Source organism: Myxine glutinosa, chromosome 2, assembly GCF_964187855.1.
Source record: "Myxine glutinosa chromosome 2, kmMyxGlut1.1, whole genome shotgun sequence".
Classification (NCBI taxonomy): Eukaryota; Metazoa; Chordata; class Myxini; order Myxiniformes; family Myxinidae; genus Myxine; species Myxine glutinosa.
In genome coordinates, this window is record NC_136262.1 from 91601871 (window position 1) to 91624778 (window position 22908).

The 22908-nt window shown below is 44.0% G+C and overlaps 1 protein-coding gene across 13 annotated transcripts in view; it reads right to left on the bottom strand.

Moving 5' to 3' along the window:
- LOC137421571 (adhesion G protein-coupled receptor L2) overlaps positions 1-22908 on the bottom strand; it is a 638565-nt gene that overhangs the window by 115947 nt on the left and 499710 nt on the right. For all 13 annotated transcript variants that reach the window (XM_068107767.2, XM_078771230.1, XM_068107766.2 and 10 more), the window contains 2 exons: positions 12509-12718; positions 7281-7501 (listed from right to left, as the gene is read on the bottom strand). In XM_068107767.2, coding sequence (XP_067963868.2) covers positions 7281-7501; positions 12509-12718 — 431 coding nt within the window. The remainder of the gene's footprint in view (positions 1-7280; positions 7502-12508; positions 12719-22908) is intronic.

Sequence of the window (22908 nt, forward strand, 5' to 3'; positions counted from 1 at the left end):
CCCTCCCCTTCAAATCTCCCCACCCTCATTGCTTCTCAATTTCCCCCCTCTCACTCCCCCTCCTCAAAGCGTCCTCCCCGCTTCTTCCCCCTTCAAACTCTCACCTCCATCTCCCCCAACCTTCTGCCTCGCTCTTCCCCCTCCTCAAATAACACCTCATTGTGGCTCACCCAATCACCATCAAACCTTTTGTCCGCCCCATCCTTCCCTTTCTCCGAGCTATTCTGAAATCTCTGACACACCTTCAACAGCTCTCCCTACCTCTTCCACCTCTTCCACATCTTACCCTACCCCTCCTCCCCCCTGTTCTGTATCTGATGCTCCCCCTTCCTCTTCATTAACGGTATGGACCTCAAACATCCGGGGCCTTCGTTCAAACTTAACTGATCTCTCCATACAGGTTGCTTCTGTCAAACCAGACGTGATCTGCTTAACAGAAACTTTCCTCCTTTATGATGTCTCAGATTCCATAGTATCTCTCCCGGGCTACTCCCTCCTCCGGTATGATAGACCTGAGCCTCGTCCTGGAGGCGGGGTTGCTATCTTTATCAAAAACTCTCTTCCTCACTCGCCCTGCACTGCACTCTCTCCACCTCACCCCCAGGAATACCTCTGGCTACGGCTTCCCCTTCGCTCCCACCTCTTGTTCATATGTGTGTTGTACCGTCCACCAAACAGTGATGACTCCATCTACATCTCGCTGTCTGATGATATGGACCAACTTCTATCTACTCATCCCAACTCTCTCTTCCTCATATGTGGTGATTTCAACTGTCATCATGCCAGTTGGCTGGGTGTGGGTACCTCTCTCACCAGCCATGGCTCCTCAGCAAAGGACTTCTGCGACTCACTGGGACTGACACAATCTGTCAATTTCCCGACCCGGATCTCAGTCAACGGAACATCTTCTCTTCTGGACTTGGTTATGACTAACTTCCCTGAAAATGTCTGCTGCTCTTCTTCTGCTCCGATCGGATCATCTGATCATGTCCTTGTTAAAGTGGACATCTCTCTGACCATCCTCAGGGAGCCTGCTCAGCGTCGACGAGTCTGGCATTTCACTCAGGCCAACTGGCACGGTCTTCAAGCAGCCATCAATCATCTGGACTGGTCTCCCATCTCTACCACCTCTGACATCAACTCATCCTGGGAATTCTTCCAAAGTACTTCCAAAGAGCTCTCTCTCATGCACAGATTTATCCCATCTCGTCTTCAGTTGTCATACCCTTCCTCCCGTCCATGGTACACGGAATCTTGTGGTGAGGCTGTTGCCCAGAAACAACTTGCCTTCGTCTCCTGGAAAGCAAATCCAATGGAAGGAAATCTCATTTCCTTTCACAAAGCCCGAAACAAGTGTGTGTCCACCCTCAGGAGAGCCAGGAAACAATATCTCTCCGTTCTCAAGACCGAACTCTCTTATCTGTCTCCCTCTTCCAAATCCTGGTGGCGTCTGGTCAAATCCGTTTCTGGTGTTTGTTCCCCCTCCATCCCCTCCCTTACCTCAAACGGCTACACAGCTGACTCCGCACGTGAAAAAGCTGAATGCCTCAACTCTGTGTTTGCCTCTAAATCTTGTGTCCCAAACCCATCCCTCTCTGTACCCACCATACCCAGTCGTACCCTGCTGCTCCTGGACTCCGTGTCCTTTCCTCCTGACAAGGTGGAAAAGTTTCTGTCAACCCTCGACTCTGATTCTGCAACTGGACCCGACGGCATCAGCCCACGGGTCCTAAAATCCTGCTCTGCTGCTCTATCTCACCCTCTCTCTGTTCTCTTCACCCTCTCTTTTGCTCAAGGTCAACTGCCATCTGCTTGGAAATCAGCCAACATCACCGCTTTGCACAAAAAAGGTGCAAAAACAGATCCTAGCAACTACAGACCAATCAGCCTTCTCCCAATTATCAGCAAAGTCATGGAATCCATCATTGCTTCGGATATGAAATCTTTCCTCTTCTCCAATGGCTTGATCTCTGATCATCAATTTGGTTTCAGACCAGGTCACTCTACTCTGGACATGCTGCTTCTGCTGTCTCAACAATGGATGGAGGTCCTCAATGCCAAACAGGAAATTAGAGCTGTCTCCCTCGACATATCACGTGCCTTCGACACGGTCTGGCACCCCGCTCTGCTCACCAAACTCTCCTCCTTTGGTATCCATGGAAATCTCCACGCATGGCTGGCGGACTTCCTCTCTAGTCGTCGTCAACGTGTGGCCCTGAATGGGTTTCTCTCATCTCCTCTTCCTGTTCAGGCTGGAGTTCCCCAAGGCAGTGTTCTGGGCCCCGTGCTTTTTCTGGTCTTCATCAATGATCTCTCTGACTCTCTCGAAAATCCTCTCTATCTCTTTGCTGATGACTCCACTCTCTGCCGCTCCATTCCTCTTCCCTCAGATCGGCAGTCTGCTGCCTCCTCACTCTCTGAAGACCTGGACAAAATCACAGACTGGTCAAACAAGTGGAACATGTCTTTCAATCCTGACAAATCTCACACTCTTACTATGTCTCTCCGAAAAGATCGACTGGACAACCCTCCCATCTACTTTCTCAACAATCCTCTCCAAGAAGTTCTGTCGCTCAAGATTTTGGGTCTCACTATCTGCCATGATCTTTCTTGGGAAAACCACATTTCCAAGCTGGCCTCCAAAGCCAGTCGCCGACTGGGCATCCTCCGTCGTGCGAAGTCCTTCCTCGGCACACCTGAGCTCCTCACCACATACAAGGCTTTCATCCGCAGCTCAATGGAATACTGTTCTCCCCTATGGGCCGGTGCTCCTGCCTCACACCTAGCTCGGCTTCACGCTGTTGAAACCAAAGCTTTCAGAATCATTGGAATCTCCCGCGATGAAGCTATCTCTGAGGGCCTTTCACTCACTCACCGCAGGCAGGTAGGTGGTCTTTCTGTCTTCTACCGACTCCTCTCCGGCCTTGCACCCCCAGCTCTCTCTGTGCTCTGTCCCCCAAATATTCCTACAGGTCGCACAAGATCTGCCAGCAACCCTCTGATGGTTAAACTGCCGAAATCTCGGCTCTCTGCTCACCTTCACTCTTTCATTCCTCTTTTCTCCCACCTCTGGAACAAACTCCCTCACTCCCTTCAATCCCACTCCTCCCTCCAGGTCTTTAAAACAGCTGTTCACCACCATCTCTTATCTTCCCCCATCCAAAACCTTGATCTTTTCTACCCCCGCTAATTCACCCCAGATCCACCTTGTTTGAAATTCCAACTTCTTTCCTGTAAGTCCTGGCAGTGTCCATATGTTTTATACCTCTCCCACCGCCCCCTTCCCACGCCCCCCCCCCCCCAAAGCCCTCGCCCTCTCTCAGATCTCTCGATGTCTCCATGTCTCTCGGTCCCTACTCTCAAATGTTGTGTTTGTGTCCTTCCCCCTCTCTCCCCATCTTGTCTACCGCTCCCTATGATATATGTTTTATGTGTCGGTTTGTCTTTCTGTGTGATTAATGTTCGCTCTTTCACGAGCCTCGATTCAGTATACAAAAAACAAAAAAAAAAAACAAAAAAAAAACCCCTCAATTTGGCTTCCCATATCATTTCTTAATCCTGTGAAGCTATCCCCTGCTTTGACCACAGAGGCCATCATGTGCTTCACAAATAGGCCCCAGTCTACTGCCTCTGCAGGCTCGGCTACCGTGGCCACATGCGCGGCGCCGCCATCTTGTGCTGCCTCAACCACGTGCGAGGCGCCGCCATCTTGTGCGCCTGCAACCCCCACTACCGCACCTTCTTCAACCTCCTCCTCTATCTCTCCTATCTCCTCCCTGGGGTACTGGGTCACCTCTACCTCCTCATTCTCCCCTACCAGCACCCGATCGCCTTGATCATCCATGGCACGATTATAATTTGGATATTAAATAATAAATTTCGGCCGCCCGTAAATTTTTGACCAAATTAAAAAAGATGTTTTTAAAATTTGGTTCGGGTCCAAATCCCAACTCCTCGACACCAATTGTTACAGATCTCGGTTTCGGCACTCCCCTTACCGAGGGGGGTTTAATCCCCTCGTCTTTTAAGCTGGCCGTCCGAGTCCTAGAACTATCTCGCTCCTTTGCAGGATGAGATTGGCCAGGGTGATTGGTCAAGGATTTCCCAAATACCTTCACCAATCCCTCCGCAAAGCAGGGAAATGAGTCCCTGCTCGAATCGCGGATGTGATGGTAATTGCCGAGCGGTTTAGAAATCCACGATCCGAGCCGTTAGCAAATAGACTAACCGGATTATAGCGGTTGGCCAAATCGCGCCACAGGTACTCAATTGCAGACAGGACAAAAGCGATCGGGGGAAGAAGAAACCAAGGTAAAGGAATAACAGGTATTTATTAATGATTTACACGAAACGAAGAGGAAACGAAAGGCAAAGAATCTACAGAAGAAGAAGAAGAAGCAGGACACAGGGCAGCCTTAAAACAGTCTTATATTACAACCCCGGACAAACAAACAGACTTACACGAACAGGGAATGGCAGGAAGGAATGGCTGGAAGGAGGAGAAGGTCCAGGCAGACGGCAGGGCAGGAAGGTCCGGGTAGATGCACAGCGTCGAGGTCCGCTCCAGTCCACGCTCCGGTCCACGCTCCGGGCTTTAGGCGAAACCCGGCGGCAGTTGCACGTATTAGTTTTACGCGGTCTGACAATGTGAATATATGGCGTAATGTCAGCGGACCCACTCTTCTGGCTCACGATCCTTCGCACTCATCTCCCTCTCACTCATCTCTTGAAGCAGTCCCTCGCAACCGCTTTTATTGTCCGTTGTTGTATCAAGCCGCCGGCTCCGATGACACGCCTACCGGTCGGCTCACCTCGGCCCTGGTTGGCCGGCAAGGGCTCGCTGGCTCCACCTCTGATGGTGCGTTGACGTGCCACACCTTGTTCTTGCGTCCCGCCCCCTTTTTCCTCGGCTTGAGACCACATGTTCAATGGCGGCTTGGGGCAAGCAATCGAATCAAGACAAGGAGGAGCGAACGCTGCCCTACCGCTCTCTCTGCACTTTGAAGAGCGGGAGCGATGATTGGGGAAATTGAAGGGGCCTATCTTATTTGATTAATGCAATGCAGATTCAACTATTGGGAACAGATCCTTAACTGAAACACATAATAATGAAATAACTACAGAGAGGTCCTATGGTGCTCTACGTGTTGTACATGGACTAACTAGGGTGCGATGTTTAATAAAGCCAAATAATGGGGATATTTACAGGGGATAATTTTCACAAAATGCACAATTCTTTTGAATATTTGGGCTAAGCCGCCCCACTACAGGGGATCATTTATAAGGGAACATTTACTAAAATTTACAAAGTGAAGGTTCTAAAAACCGTAACAATATGTTGCCAATCAGGTGAAGTCCAAGAGTACAGTTTGTGCTTGGGTTGTTTGAACCATGTGTATGCAATTTTGAGACCATTTTCCACATAGAACTCCAGAATTCGTTCCCATGACTCATTTCGGATACCAAGTCCGTGATTTCCTGCAATCATTGGTGCTCCTGTTTCTCTAATTTTTGCATTATAGTCTCCCATAATAATTAAAACATCTCCTTTAGGCACATGCTCTACCAGTTCCTGCAACTTTCCATAAGCCTCCTCCATATTTTGTTCATCTGCTGCAGAAGTTGGAGCATACATCTCTATGATGGTGGTGCTCACTGGATGTCCTTTCAACCTCACTGATATGAACACATCATTGACTGGGTTGTATCCCAGTACTGACTCTGCCCTCTTCTTTTTGCAAATCGACTTTCATTTGTGGTGACATCAGCAACTGGTTTTCCTTGAGGGTTTGATGCAGTCCCATCATGCCTGCCAGTCCAGCTCATCAAAACACTTTGTTGGAACAAAAATACAAATTAAAAAGATGCAAAAAAAGAACAACAATAGTAATAATCATCATCGTCAACATCATAATCAACCATGATTTATCATCATATCAGATGAATCATCATCGTCAACATTATGATATTTATCATATCAGATGATTTATCATCATCAACCATTAGCTTTCAATCAACCAAGTTTGAGGCCAAATAAACCACTAAGCAGACACATCTGTTGACATATTGCCCTCTGTAGTCAAGCTCTTTCCTGAGCCTTGAACTCTGTATTCCAATAATGTATGACGCCTCTGAAATTGACAGATTAAAGTGTTTTTTTGTTGAGTCATTCATACAGAGACAGGAATAAAATGTAGGTGACAGATGAGTTGTACCTCCAGGACAGTAAACAAGTCACAAGGAAGACAACTACTTATTAGCCTTGGTAATAAGAAAAGCAAAAGTAGGTCACAAACTGTATTTTAAGTGCATGGCAGGAGGTAATGTGAACATTGTTTAGGAATATAAAATAGGCTTTTCAGGCATGATAACAAAGGAAAGCTTCGTGGAGTTGGACAAGTAGGTGTGACAGAGATGGCAAGAAAACCCAATTTGACAAAAGAGAATGCATGGCATGGGATGTACTCCAGAGATATGGAAAGGAGAAAGAGCAAAGGTTCAGGATGGAAAAAATCTCAACCAGCTTACTGCAAGATAGCAATAGCATGTCGGTACTAAAAACTTGGCGGGATGAGGCAAAGTCATATTTAAATTCATAACAATCTGGACGGTAAAACGTTTCATGAACAGCACAGCAAGACAAGTTCTGTGAAAATTTGGTGAAGACCAAGATATCAAAGAAGTGCCTTACTTGCCAGGCACGAAGTGTTAACCCAATCCAAAAGGTCAAGTCAAAAATTATTTCAATACGAAAAAAGACAATTGAAATATGAACTCTGTTTATAGCCTTAAAAGAAGGGCATGTTGCAAACGGAATATGTAATAGACAAGATAATATGCCTGTAGGAATACTTGTACACATTTTCTAGGATGAAAGCCCAAACTCTCTAGCAAACATTCCTCGTGGTATAGAAATGTGAAACTTTCTCAAAACTTTCACTGACAATCCATCTACAGCAAATGGCTGCAATAAAAACAGCAATACTATATCCGTGGAAACAGATATTTTATTATACCGTACTCCTGTGAGATTGCTTTGACAGATTTTTTTTCCCCGGTCTATTTTTCAAAACTTTTGGCAAGGTTATGAACAAGTATTTTATTATTTCTCTCTATCTGTCGTAATTCATGGAGAAATTTGAGTGAAAGCATGCAGTAATACCACAAATGAGGAAAACGGGAAAGAGAGGGACAAGAAGGAAAGCAAAATAGTGAGGAGGTTTTCTTACATGTTTAAACCGTACGACATGACTATAGTGTCATGAAAAAAATATACTCACGCATGTGGGGTGCCATAACCACGGTAGTCTACGGCCAGTGACACGCCAACCACAAGTGCAGGCAATCCATAGCCAATAAGGTAAAAGTATCGTCGGCGTGAGTACTCGGACTCGAACACTTCAACAAGGAGCAAGTAAAGCTGCACTCCCTCCAAAAGCATCCAAGAGAATGCAGCAAGGAAGAAGAAGTGCAGTAGGCCTGCCACGACTGAGCAAACAAGCTGCAGACATGGGTTTTGGAAGATACGAGGTTATTAAAAGGGTATAACAATTTAGCAAGGTGAATGAGATAGCAAGTGAAATAACGAGAAAAGAAAGCTAACAAGCTATAGATAATATACCCAGGAAATAAGTCCAAAATTCTGTCACCTATGGTTCGAGGATAGTCTTTCCTAATTTAAGACACTTTTTATTTTTATTTAGCTGGTTCTGCCAAACCCAATCTTTTTCACCTCTTTATAAGTGTTGCATTCACTCTGTTTGTTGATGTTTACATTTGGTGTTATATGCAAGGGGTTTCTTATTCTGATTAAAACATCAACACAGCATTTTGGACATCCCATGACATCATTCATGAAGAGTAGGTGAGCTATAGCCAGCAACACAGCATCAGCAGCACAGCTGTATCACCAGGAAATTATGCTACTTGCAGCCATGTGCTGCATATGAAAGGAACACATTGGGTGACATTTTCAAATGCAAGCAAATCTTTTGCTTCAACACATTTGCTTCATACGTGTGGTACAAAGCACTCAATGATGTTGTGACTTATATAACTTTTACAAAGATGGATAGCATCGGAAGTGAGCAAGGTCAAGTTATATTAAGTGCTGGAAGCGAGTGAGCCGAGCTAAATCGTGAGCAAGTATTGTTGTATTGCATGTTACTCTTCTGCTGTAACAGTATTTAGCTAACCATTTTAAAAAGCAGATAAAATGCTTGCATCTGAGATTGCTGAGGCTGGTGGTATGAGGCAAAGAAATCTGCAGTTTATGCATTGTGATTGGAACATGGATTTTTCGTCTTGCTGCAGTGTGTGGAAACCAATGGGTTACCATAATCTTAGCCATTATGGTGTTAAGCACCGCCAACGCACCAATATAATACTCGTACATATCATTTTTGGTTTCATCTTATGTTATACATCGGCCAAATATCTGTCAGATTTTAAAAATGCAATGTTGTATTTCACATACCAAGATCATTTTAGAGAGTGAAAATGTAACCAGGCATACTACTATAAAAGTAGAGCGACACTCGGTAGAGCGCATGCCTCTGCCAGGCTGAAAAGTTTACGTTTTATATCCCACTGATAGGCCGGATCTGGATCCGGACCTGAACCAAAATCTAATCGGCTTGTTCTTGTCATCTAAACCAACTCATTCACCATGTTTTGTCATGTCATCCATAACTTTTTGAAACTGTTGTTGTTGTTGTTGTTTTGTATGCAGCCTGTGGTTGCTGGTTGCCTCATTTTTCTGGAAGCAGGTTTGTGCCGCTGACGCAGTGCCCCAATTACCAGTGAGCTGGTACTCAATTTGCTGACCTCGGAAGGATGGCATGCTGAGGCAACCCCCCTGGCGTTAATTCTAAGATCGACCGAGATTCGAACTTAGGATCCTAGGATCCCAAGCCAGCATCCTAACCGTTAAGCCAACACCAGGCTACAGTTTTTGAACTATCATGCTATATAAGGAGTGTGCTTCAGTACTTGCTCCTGTGTTTGCTCGGTGGTTTCGTTTTTGTTTAAAAACCCAAACTTTTCCTCTTTCCTGGAAACGTGCCTTAGTTCAGCCTATTTTAAAGAAGGGTGATTGTTCAAACCCTTCCAACTACCATCCTATTGCTCTGACTTATACTATTTCCAAAGTCTTTGAATGTCTTCTCAATTCCAATTTCCTCAAGCATCTTGAATCTCACAGTCTTCTATCTGACCATCAATATGGCATTCACAAGGCAAGATCTACCGGTGATATCCTTTCTTACATTACGAATGTCTGGGCCTCTTCTATGAGAGATTTTGGGGAATCCTTTGTTGTAGGCCTTGATATCTCAAAAGCCGTTGGCAGAGTTGAGCATCGGGGTCTGATGTCCAAGCTTCCCTCTTTCGGCTTTCCTCCTTCACTCTGCTCTCTCTCTCATTCGAGCTTTCTCGCTGACCGCTCTATCTTCGTATTTGTTGATGGTTCAACATCTCCCTCCTTCCTTATCAACAGAGGTGTCCCTCAGGGTTCTGTCCAACACTCTTCTTTCTTTTTACCAATGACCTTCTTTCTTCTGCAAATAACCAAATGTAATAATCAGATAAAGTTTAATACTTCTAAAACTCAATTTCTTTCCATCTCTCTCTCTCTCAAACTCCTCTCAACTCTCCAATCTCCTTTGAAAGGTCCACAATAACACCATGTCATAGAATAAACCTACTAGGTATTACCATAACATCAAATTGAACCTGGAATCCACACATTACACAAATAGCTATGTCTACCTCGAAGAAACTGAGAGTCCTGTTCAAATGTCGAAGATTCTTCTCCTCTCAACAGTTGCTTTAACTATATAACAGATTGATTAATCCTTGTATAGAGTACTGTACTGCTCACATCTGGGGAGGTTCTATCTCCACATACTTACTGGACAAAATTGAATCCAAAGTTATCTGACTTATCAACTCTCCCAACCTGACCTCAAAACTCGACCCGCTCAAATTACGCCACAAAGTTGGCTCCCTTTTCCACAGATATTTATTCGGTTTCTGCTCCCAATAACTTCCTGCTTGTGTACCTCCGCCATTAGCGAGACCACGGAATACTCAACAAGCCACTACGGCACATGATTATTGTGTGGCCATTGGCAACTCAAGGGTGGGCCGTTATGATGTTTGTTTCTTCCTCTCCAATGCCAAACTATGGAACTCTTTACCTTCCCATGTATTTCCAAACACTTACTTACAAAACCTGGTCTTTCCCCTTTTCCCCTTTTCAAAAAGCAGATTTTTACTTCCCCAAAAACGCTTAAACGATTCTCTCTTTCTTTACTTTTCTATTAATGCAGTTCTTTTATAGAAGGCCGCTAGGCCTTGATGAGGACTATATAGTCCATGACCAGAGCCTTCAACATTAAAAAATATATATCGTTTTTGGCCCTATTACTGCTCAATGGTGAAGAATCACTTAAATTTATTTTTTAAACTCTGATCCAGATCCAGACCCAGATCTTCACCGAAATCTAATCATTTCGTCCTTGTAATATTACAACCTCTCCACTAAATTTTGTCTGAATCCATTCACAACTTTTTGAGATATCCTGTTCAAAAACAAACAAACAAAAAAGGATGTCAGGTAGTAGCCTGACAGGTATGACTAAAATTGACAGAACCTTGACCTTTGACATGTATTGTCAAATAAAATTGACATTCAGAAAAACCTTCCTGTTGGCAGTATTTTGCCGACTGCCATTCCTCTCTACACCAAATATAAAGCACGATAGAGCCCAAAATGTGTTTTATGCAAATGATGTCACTGCCACCTTGACTTTTGAACGATAGAGTCAACAAGCATAACAAGCGTTACGCCTAGGTCCCCCGTCGGTGAAGTGATGCGAGTTGACAAAGTGGAAGACGCAAGGCGGCCATCTTGGATTTTGACGTGGCGACCCAATTTTCAATAGCGTTCTCCCTTATGCGTAGATACACCCACACACCAGATTAGAAGTTGGTACTTCACTTATTTTTCAAGATATTCCACTCACAAGGTTCAGACATACATGGCGGCGGCCATCTTGGATTTTGACGTGGCGACTCAATTTTCAATAGCGTTCTTCCTTGTGCCTAGATACACCCACACACCAGATTATAAGTTGGTACTTCGCTTATTTTTCAAGACATTTCGCTCACAAGGTTCAGACATATATATGGTGGCGGCCATCTTGGATTTTGACATGGTGACCCAATTTTCAATAGCGTTCTTCCTTATGCCGAGATACACCCAAACCCCAAATTAGAAGTTGGTACTTCGCTTATTTTTCAAGATATTCATCTCACAAGGTTCAGACATACATGGCGGCGGCCATCTTGGACTTTGACGTGGCGACCCAATTTTCAATAGCGTTCTTCCTTGTGCCTAGATACACCCACACACCAGATTAGAAGTTGGTACTTCGCTTATTTATCAAGATATTTCGCTCACAAGGTTCAGACATATATATGGTGGCGGCCATCTTGGATTTTGACGTGGCGACCCAATTTTCAAGAGCGTTCTTCCTTATGCCGAGATACACCCACACACCAGATTAGAAGTTGGTACTTCGCTTATTTTTCAAGATATTCAGCTCACAATGTTCAGACATACATGGCATCAGACATACATGGCGGCGGCCATCTTGGATTTTGACGTGGGTTGCACCCACACACCAAATTCGAATGCGGACCTTCGCTTACGCACGCACGCCCGCACGCACTGACGGACGGACGGGCGGACACACGGACGGAGGGGAAAACCATAGTCCCCCTTTCGCTCCGCGGTGCGACGGGGGACAAAAAAACATTGACAGCCTCACTTTTGTCCTTCAGAATCCTCTGGTAAAGCTTGACGAAGATAGCTAAAAGTGTTTGCGAGTTATCAGTCATAGACAAACAAACAAACAAACATACATACAAACAACCATACATACTGTACATACAAACGAGACATACATATGTCGAAATTTGACAATTGTTTCACTGGCAGTTTCACAAATTGAAAATTGAAAAAAACGTAACAAACAAACAGACAGGGGTGAAAACAAAACCTCCATCCACCTTCAGTGGCAGAGGTAATAAAAGTTTTTTTAGACCAATCGAAGCAGAAAATCTCTAATTCAAATAATAGTTTGTGATTGATCTTTCTCCATGTGGACACGTTGTGTCTCAGTATATCATATCCACCATGGCTTTCTTGTACTCTGGCTGAATCCACCACCCCAGTCCTACCTCTTATATTTCTGCTATTCATGCATACACTCATGTGCAATGTCTTTGACTCCCAGTTCCCTTTGATCCCCTATTAGTCTGTGAACCTGCTGCTCTCTGTTGTTTTGCTTCTCCATGTGCTTAGATTTCTGTATATACAAAAAAGAAGGATTTCAATATGGTTATTGGGTGACATTCAAACTGAGCTCTATTATTAAAGTTGCAAGGTTATTTTGCAAGCTTGTAAACAGTAAGGAAACTTGTGTAGGTGTCAGTTTCTCACCGCCATGTCAGTTTTGTTGATACCAAGGAGAAAGAGGAGCTCCGCAAGGAAGAGGTTGAGGCAAACATTCTTGTGTATGGTATTCCGGTCACTTTGTAGACCCCGGAAGCAGCAGAAGGTAAAGAAAGCCATTGCAAGGCAAAGCAGAGACACCAAGATTCCAACCCACGTGATGAGAACGAGTAAGAGTTCGTGGGCTCTGTCTCGGTACTGCAATACAAGGCCATAGGCAGTATAGAGTTAGAATGAATTTCAAGCATGAAAAGTATCGACTCACTTTGCAAGTTGTAGATGTGACAAACTTTATATCTGCAAACATCTAACTTCTCAACCTATGTTTTGACTGATCACGCTTTGCTTCATTAAAAAGATGACCATAGTTTGAAAAAGTTTCACTTTTTGTGGGTAATGGCTGAAATGTACTCGTTTTTAAACGTTATATGCTTTTAAAATCTGTCATATAAGCATACTGAACTGGAATTATGCTGTGCATCACCATCAACTTATCTATACTAGCAACGCTACCTGCCCTATGGGCGGGGCTTCAATTGGGAGGCCCAAATGAAAAGGCAAAATATCAGAAATAGAAGGCTTTTTTTATTTTAAACGATTTATATAAATATCCGTTAAATCATATCACACGCAAATAATCAAAATCTAAACAGTATTTGTAGAATTTCAAGAAAAGCCACATCACTGTTCATAACGGTAAATATTATTCCACCGTGTTTGGAAAAACTGGAAAATTGGAAAAATTGGAAATTGGGAAATTGGGAAAACAATATAGCCTATTTTACTTCAGGGGGTCCCAGAATTACCCACCCAAATTGTCGTTGCGATCGGTTCAGCCGCTTTTGCGGTACCTGGGAACAGACGGACGGACAGACATTTGGTGAATTATAGTAAGATAATAAAGCAGGTTTGTCTGTCTGTCTGTCCTCGAACAACTCCCTCAGTTTTGGGGCTAGCCCCACCAAATTTTATGTGGAACGTTTTGGGGTCCCAGCGAGTGTCCTAAGGTGGGTGGGAGGTTTCATAAATTTCTCAATACAATTATGATATCGAGTTTCCACCTGTACGAAGTGTTCGTATCCGCCATTTCTCGCCAGCAGATTTGTCTGTATTGGCTATCACGTTAGAACGGATTTTGAGTTTCCTCACGTAAGAAACTGCTATCTCTCCGCATGGAAAAATATTCACGGGTTCAGCATTAGCAGTGTCGCCATTTACCGCATGTGGAAACATTTGTTGGTTTTGGTTGATCGAGGCATTTTCAGTACCGGGTGGTCCCGGAGGAGAGACGAGTGGGTTTGTAGGTTGCTGTTTTTTAAATAAAGGACTTGACATGGATACCGAACGGCTCGGACGTCTTTTCACCATATGTCATATTTGTGACCCCGATGTGATACAAATGGACTGACAAGACGTCACAAGCACGCAACCAGTCGCCGGGAATGACCAATCAGCCGTGCCTCTTCCGATCACTCAACCAGTTCCATCCTTGGCAGCAGTTGCGATGAAGCTGTCACCATTCTGGCCTAATGACCCGCAGCTGTGGCTTACACAAGTCAAAGTCCAATTCGACACCCAGAACATGATGACCGAGTTGATGCGGTTCAAATACATTGTTTTTTCCTTGTCACAAGAATATGCAATGGAGGTGAGAGATATTTTACTACAACCTCCAACAAACAACCTGTACACAATTTTGATGGCCGCACTCATAAGCACACGACCTCCTCTGAGCACCGGCAGTTTCAACAATCACATTCGTGCCTTCAGAATGTCTCAATACAATTGATATTTTATATTTCCACCAGGGAAATGCTGCAATGTTTTGCTAACATTCTCGGATTCAGCATTTGCAGTTTAACCATTTGGTGGGGAAAGCTGAAGTAAGTTTTTTTTAACCTAAGTCATCCACGAACCGGCTGCCAATACCTGACGTTCAGCTGAAGGTGGCAGAGGAATGTGGAATTTATTGGTTCATGGTTTGGCATTCACCATTTCCTCATTGTCTGTTTGCTTTTGGCCTCCCACCTGTGCATTGCATGGGTACCTCACTAGTTTCCAATAAACTGGACAGCAAGCAAGCACAATGTGATTATGCTGTTATGCAACACCTTTGGAAACAAAGCTCATCTCAGGATAATAAAGTCTCTATATTTGTGAAGCAGCAGTTTTTCTATTTGTGAGTTGTTGCCCAGTTTTTTTAAATAAGTAACTTCAATTTGTTAACAGGAATGAGCATCTCATAAGCATAATTTAGGAATACTTCCTGGAATATAATTTACATATGCATCTAGAGAGTGAGGGTGAAGGGCACACTAATCATGTGTGAAGCAAAAGATGACCTAAGTACCTGTAGTCTAGTAGGAAGACTAGGTCCCCCTGCACCCCCCGGAGATATACTTCTAATCAGTGTTTCTAGATTGGAAAAAATGTGTAGAAAATGACTAGCTATGGCCCCAAGCTGAAAAAATGTCCCACATACCATTTTTATGCAAATTACTGCTGCCATTATCAAAAAAACGATTTTTGACATATCTCAGCCAATATTGCAGATAATTGAAAAATGAAGGTGTCTAGACCCATGTTTTGAAGGGCATAGATCATGATAGAACTATTCATAACATGATTACATGTGTCTATGGTATACTAGTATGCATATTAATGCTGTAATTACAAAATAATCAGTTTTACAAATGATAAGGATACGTTAATACTGCAGATAACTTAACATGGTACATAAGGGGTCTAAACCCAGGTATTTTCAAGGTTAAATGTCAACAAGATGCTCCTGAGTCTTGCATAGGGGCGGGACATTGGCAGTAACATTGGTACCACTCAACTTTTCTTCCCACCATTGACTTTGTATTGCGAGAGATTTTCACTTGCTTATTTAAAGGTTTCTCACCCAGCCCACGTAAAATCTACCAACTCCTGCTGTTAACTCCCAAACATATTTTTTTATGTTATCCAATCACAGTGCAGAAATGACAGACTAGAGATCCAAATTAGTGCTGCTATAGCTGCCATTTTACATTTCCATCCATGTAACATGCGCGCTCGCGCGCTCGTATCAATTGGTAATGTCGCGCGCTCGTATCAATTGGTAACGTTGATGTTATTGAATACCTCAGTTGAAAGTTCAGTCTTCCATTCCATCTGTGTGTTGTTCTTGGTATTCATCCTCCAATCTAGCCAGGTAAGATGCTAACTATAATGTTACTCACACTCTTGACTTCAGTTTCTGCATGAAATCATAAACAGGCAGAATAACAGCTGAGCCAGCTAGCACCATGTTAGCTAACGTTAAAGCTAGCCTCATCTATGTACAGTATGTTCCTAATGTCGGTGTAACTTAAACTTTTGTTAATGCCAAACATGAGACATATCTGTTGACTTCTGTATATGAATTGAACCAGAAAGAGGCACGACAGCTGAGCTAGCTACAGTAACTTAGCACAATGTTTCATTGGCCTAGATAGCTAACGTTAGTGTGGAAGAATTTAGATGTTTTAGCTATTAGCACTTTTGATGCCACTAAACATGGTTTAGTCAGCTAAAAAGTACCCTAGTGTAGAACATGACTCAGAACCTCTGTTACCTCACTGAAAACTCAGAGCCTCCTTTCACAGGCACTTTTAACATCATTCGTGATTTCTTATTTGTCATTTAACAGTGATGGTAGACATCGACAGCAAGCATGCCCAAAAGAAAACGGAGTGTAGAACCTGCAGCCCAAAGCTCTCCTCCTACATGCATCCTTCATGTACCATCCATGTCTGATCATGGGGATTTCACGCCCCTCCGTAAAATTAAAGGATCTGCTTCAGAAACACTGCAACTGCTTCAAAAGATCCGGGATAGACGTCTCAACCAACCGCATGACTCCCCATGTCGTATGCAATCAGTATGTGATCAGATCCCGGCAACTCTTCCTGATGACCTAGAAAGAGTAGGATATCACAGCAAGTGTTATAAGCACTTTGTCCGCCACTTTCATCGTCTGGGAGATGATACAGAACCAGGGCCATCAACCTCATCATGGCATCACTCTCCTCGTAAACCAGGAGGTTCTGCTGAACCCATCTTCCCGCCAGAGTGTATATTTTGTGAGAAAGTTGAGACCAAAGATGCTCATCGCAATACTGAGAGGCCTACAACCTTCCCATCCTTTAAAAACAAAGAAAATGCATGGGAGCAAATCGAAACACGGGCTGAGAAAATGGGTCTCTATCGACTCCATCGAAAGGTGAAAAACAAAGACCTCTTTGCATGTGAGGCCAAACACCATCCGTCATGTTTTAAAGCTTTCCGCACAGCATTCTACAACTATGAGCGTGCGATTCACAGAGCCGAAGCACCAAAGGAGCAGGCTTGCATGTCAGCCGCCCATGAAAAGGCATTCAACTCAGTACTGGAACACATTCAAACCCAGGTCATCCAGCAGAATAAAGTTCTACAGCTTTCTTCCTTGCGCTTGCTCTATGTCGAGGAACTGAAACTGAATGGATATGAGAACTCAAATTATCGGTCAGAGAAACTACTGAAACGCCTACAGAATGACCCAATCAAGGAGCATATCCACTTCACGAAGGTTGATCATGACAAATGTGATGTCATTTCTTTCTGGCTTGTGCACAGCTCAAACATAACAGTTTCCAATGCTCTCGCACGAGCATTCACACTCGGAAGCACAAACAAGAACCAAAATGTTGCCCTCCAACTTCGCCAGGGTATTCTACAGGCTTTCAGAGAGTGTAAAGACCAACCATGGCCACCAACAGCTGAAGACATGGAGCTCAATCCTGAAGACATCCTACCTCCAGACCTTGTCCGCTTTCTCAGCGTGCTAATGACTGGCAAGGAGGGCATCGAGACAGAAAAGGTGAAGCGTCTGGTCTTCTCCATTGGACAAGATCTGTGCCGTGCAGTGTCAGATGGAAAATGGAAGTTACCAAAGCACATTCTCCTCTGTGTGACTGTAAGGCACCTGTTCCGAAGCAAACAGCTCACCACAATACTACACAGGCTTGGACACTCTGAGAGCTACGATTTCGCCTTGGAGTTGGAAACTGCTCTCGCCAAGGTCCTGGATGAAGTCTCAACTTATCGTACACCACAAATTGTGACAGGAGAGGGCAACCTTGTATTCCACTGTGAGTGGGACAACTTGAATAAAACCACTACCAGTGTGCACGGCAGCAACATTGTAAACAGTGCTGGAGGAATCATGGTGCAGGAGGTCAAGCCCGGGTTCGAGAGCAGCAAGGACCGAATGCTACCTACCATCAATAGGTCACAACAGCGTAGCCTGAAGGTCGACACACCAAAAACTCTCCCACCCTTGCACTTTACTCGCGTTGGCCCGAAGTTCCCTGAAGGCTCATCATTCACACCGCCAGCAGAGAATGACACAGTCTATGCCACTACGATGCAAGAGTACTACATCTGGCTCTTCATCAGATACATCGGAAGCTGTGGCCTGCAGCCTGTGCCTGGGCTAGGGGGTTTCACCTCTGCAACTGGTTCTCCCCCACCCAGCAAATCAACAGTCGACTACTGCACGCCTATCCACCAACCGATCACAGACAACGCAGTTGTTCGTGAGCTACTGAAGCGTTCCGAGGCAGCAACTGCTGAGGTGGGTCAGAGATGGGTCCTGAATACATTTGATCTGGGTGTCTGCATGAAAGCCCTTCCCATCATCTGGCGCTGGCCAAATGAATTTGCTAGTCATGTAGTAACGATTGGACCCTTCCACACATCCATGAACTACATCGGGATGCTCACTGGACACAAGATGCGTGGTTCTGGATATGCAGAGATTCTCTTTGAGGCACAACTAGTAACAAGTGGATCTCTCAAAGGTGTTCTCAGTGGAAAGGCCTACGCAAAGTCCCTCTTTTGCCTCAAAACAGTGTGTGAGGCAATGGAGAGGCTGTTGATGGAGAGATTCACTGAGGAGGAGAACATCATGATCTCTGACCCTGCTGTGCTTCTCAGAATGACCCAGTCTTGCAACCGAGAGCACCTCGATGAAGCCCTCAAAGACCCCTCAACTCTACTCCTCATCAAAAAGTACCATGCCTTTGAGGAAAAGGTGCGCAAGGGCCACCTGGGGAAGACAGCTGCCTTCTGGATGTCGTTCATTACCCACTGCCATCTTGTCTTCATGCTCCTCCACTCTGTGAAGACCAACAACCTCCAGCTGTTTCACAAGTGTAACGGAGAGATGGCAGATATCTTCTTCGCCTTTGACGGACACAACTACTCCAGGTTTGTGTAGCATACATGGTAAAATGTATAACCATCACTGAGTAGATTTTAATTGATACTTGGGTTCATGTATTATGAGAGGAGCTATTCCAATAAATGTCTACAGTATTTCCCTCTCTGTACTTCAATTATCTGCAATATTGGCTGAGATATGTCAAAAATCGTTTTTTTGATAATGGCAGCAGTAATTTGCATAAAAATGGTATGTGGGACATTTTTTCAGCTTGGGGCCATAGCTAGTCATTTTCTACACATTTTTTCCAATCTAGAAACACTGATTAGAAGTATATCTCCGGGGGTGCAGGGGGACCTAGTCTTCCTACTAGACTAAAGCTAGCTTGTTGGATAGACCGATTGGTTTTCAGCTGTAAAAGGAGGATAGGATGGTTGGAGCTGGGATTGTGTAGACTAGAGGATAGAGGACAAAACAGCAGACTCTGTGATTCCTAAGAGTCCTACGTGTTTTCAAGACTTTTGTTGTGTGGCAACAAATAAAAACTGCAGTGAACCAAAAGTCTGATTTTGTGTAGCTAGTCAAGAGGAAGCAAGACAAAATTAGTTGAATGGTCAATAGCATGATTGAGAACTGTGCAGAGCTTATACCATGTCGACATAGACACGCATATGGCAAGACTTTGATGTGTGGCACAGTGGTGATGAGGGAGTGGGGTCAGGTGGAAATTAAGGGAGAAGCTCTGAGCTCCTCTTACTGTACAACAAGTTGGGCTATATTTAAAAATAAATACCATACAAAATGTCAGCTAATGGTAGAGAGAGGAGACAAGGGGAAAAAAGGCAACATAATGACAGTGGGACAACAGGTGGATGCAGTATTCAAGAGAATGAATGAACAGGAAAATATATAGAGGTATAGAGGATGAGGTAAGAGGGAGCATTCACAGGGAAAGGAAAGATGGTGGGTCGAGATGGATTACATGAGATGGTGGCCGGTGTACCACCAGCTTGAAGTCCTGGAGTTAAGAATGGGATTGAACCACCTCTGGAAGGCGGTGATGAAATGGCAGAAACCAGGAACAAAAAACGTTGAGGTGTGCAGTCAGCCTGGATTTTGGGGGTTTAACCAGGAGGTGGTTACTGGAAGAATACATGTATTCTGGAGTAGCAGTGGATGGTTGAAGGGTTCAGAGAGCAGGATGAGCAAGACAAAAGGGAAAGTGATTAATAACCGAACGGATAAGCCACCAACCTGTTTGCGATGCGAAAGCAACAAGTATTGTGGTTATGCTGCAGTGCCAACAATGTAGAGTACTTTTGATTCTATATAATTCAGGAGAGACGAATGTGAAGCAGGGACACCAGCCCATAGGAAAGAGGAATAACCTATTGAGTTGAGCTATGGACAAAGGCCTTGTAGGTTATGGGTAGTTCTGACTTTTCAAGAAAATATGTTGAACAACAGAGGATGCCTATTCTGCAGCTGGGCTTTGGATACCAACTTTTTTAGGAGAGGTCATCGCTGATGGTGAGACATAGAAGTTCAAGAGACTGAACCTCTTCCTTTGGCTGACTGGAAATAAATAGGTTGGTTCATTTGATATAATCGTTCCAGAGAAAAAGGGTGAGACTGTGATATTTGCCTGTACCGGTAGTAAAGACATACCATTCATCAGATTAGCATTTAATCCATCCCAGTTCAACAAAGTGACTCACCTGCCATATGCTTATTGGTGGGGTGGAGTACTATACAGCAAAATGTTGAGTCATTTGCAAAAAGGAAGAGATGATTATCCTAATCATCAGAGAGGTCGTTTATGTTTTGGTGGAACAGGACTGGGCAAAATACACTGCCTTGCAGAATGCCAGCTTCCACAGGCATTAAATGATGAACTGCACTGATCTAAGCCATTCTTTGGCCTGGGTGGTTAGTTGATGGAGATAATTCCAGCCACCATCAAGGCAATATATGGGGGCATTCCGCCACCAGCTGGTCTGGAGTCTCCACAAGGTGGTCTGCATTTCTCCACCGTCACAGCTGGCTGAGTATACATGGTCTGACGGTTACACACATGCATTGAAGTGGTTGATCTTTGTCCTCAGGCAGTTGCAGCGGCACCATCCCTTGCAGCCAGCTGGAATGGTGGAGACAAGTCCCAGGTGCTGTAATTTGCCCATGGGCTGGGTCCGTCTCCTCTCATTGAGGAGCTATTGTTGTTTTCCCTGCTGGTTGTTGGATAAAGTGCTGTGCTGTTCTGGTAAAGGGTCCATGGTGATAGAGTGGGGACTGAGCAGGGGTGGGTTGCATACACAGCATTTGTAGGAAGACACTGAGTTGAGACATTCTTTCTTTTTTGAGCAGAGTCTGATGTGTGGAAATTTAAGGTGAGGGTAAAGGTGGATTGGGAGCATACACTAGAGATGGACTTGACAAGGCAACACCAGGACTTTGAGGAAGGAGACTAGTTGGAAAGTTCAGCCCTGAGATTAACAAGTTGGAAAGGATCTACTTTTAGCCAGAGAGATACAGTCACGTGAAAAAGTAAGTACACCCCATGTAAAGTTTTGACTTTTTCAACATATTTCAACATGCAGCTATTTGATCTTCATTTCAACAATATTGATAGATAAAGGTGATATAATATAACAAATATCATGAAACATTTACATTTTGTAGTCCATTGTATTATTTAAATAAACATAAATGCAAATTTCGCATGTGGAAAAAGTAAGTACACCCTTGGCTCTAATAGGTGGTATTGCCCCCTTTGGCAGAAACAACCTCAAGTAGGCGTTTCTGATAACTGTCTACCAGTCTCTGACATCGACTGGGAGAAATTTTTGCCCACTCCTCCATGCAGAATTCTTTGAGCTGTGCGATGTTTGAGGGGTTTCTTGCATGCACAGCTCGTTTCATATGCCCCCACAACATATCGATGGGATTTAGATCCGGGCTTTGACTTGGCCATTCCAGAACCCTCCATTTCTTTCTTTTCAGCCATTCCTTGGTGGATTTACTGGTATGTTTAGGGTCATTGTCATGTTGCAAGGTCCACCTGCGGTTGAGCTTCAACTTTCCAACAGATGGCCTCACATTATCCTCAAGCACCCACTGGTACAATGAAGAATTCATAGTGGATTCTATGATGGTGAGCTGCCCAGGCCCTGATGCAGCAAAGCTGCCCCAAACCATAATATTTCCACCACCATGCTTTACAGTTGGTATCAGGTTCTTGTGGTCAAATGCTGTCTTTGGTTTTCGCCAAACATGTCTTCTGGTACTGTGGCGAAATAGCTCTACCTTTGACTCATCTGTCCAGGGCACATTGTTCCAGAAGTGCTGGTCTTTGCCAAGGTGTTCATTGGCAAACTTCAGTCTTGCCCTGATGTTCTTTCTGGACAGCAAAGATTTCATCCTGGCACACCTCCCTTGTAGATCAAATTTGTGCAGCCTCTTTCTAATGGTAGACTCATGCACTTTGACATCAACAGTGGCAAGAGCTACCTGTAGGTCCTGTGATGACATTCTGGGGTTCTTAGAGTCTTCTTTCAGCATCTTGCGGTCTGCTATCGGGCTGAACTTGCTGGGGTGGCCTGGCCTGAACAAGTTGGCAGTTGTTTGGAATCTACTCCACTTGTAGATGATCTTCCGGACAGTTGAATGATTGATTTCAAATTGATTGGAGATCTTTTTAAATCCCTTCCCAGACTCATAGGCATCTCTAACCTTCTTTCTGAAGGCCTCAGAGAGCTCTTTTGATCTAGGCATGGTGACGCCACACACTTCAACAACAAAGAGCAAACCAAACTAAATGTCTGAGGTTTAAAAAAGACAGGTTCCTCCAAGATCCTCTCTAACGATGTTCTAATCATTTGCACCTGAGCTGGTGCACCTGATTCTAATTTTAGGTATTTGAAGTAGTGATAAATGTAGGTGTGTACTTACTTTTTCCACATGTGAAATTTGCATTTATGTTTATTTAAATTATACAATGGACTACAAAATGTAAATGTTTCATGATATTTGTTATATTATATCACTTTTATCGATCAATATTGTTGAAATGAAGGTCAAATAGCTGTATGTTGAAAAAGTCAAAACTTTACATGGGGTGTACTTACTTTTCACGTGACTGTATGTGCTTTGACAAGAAAATGGT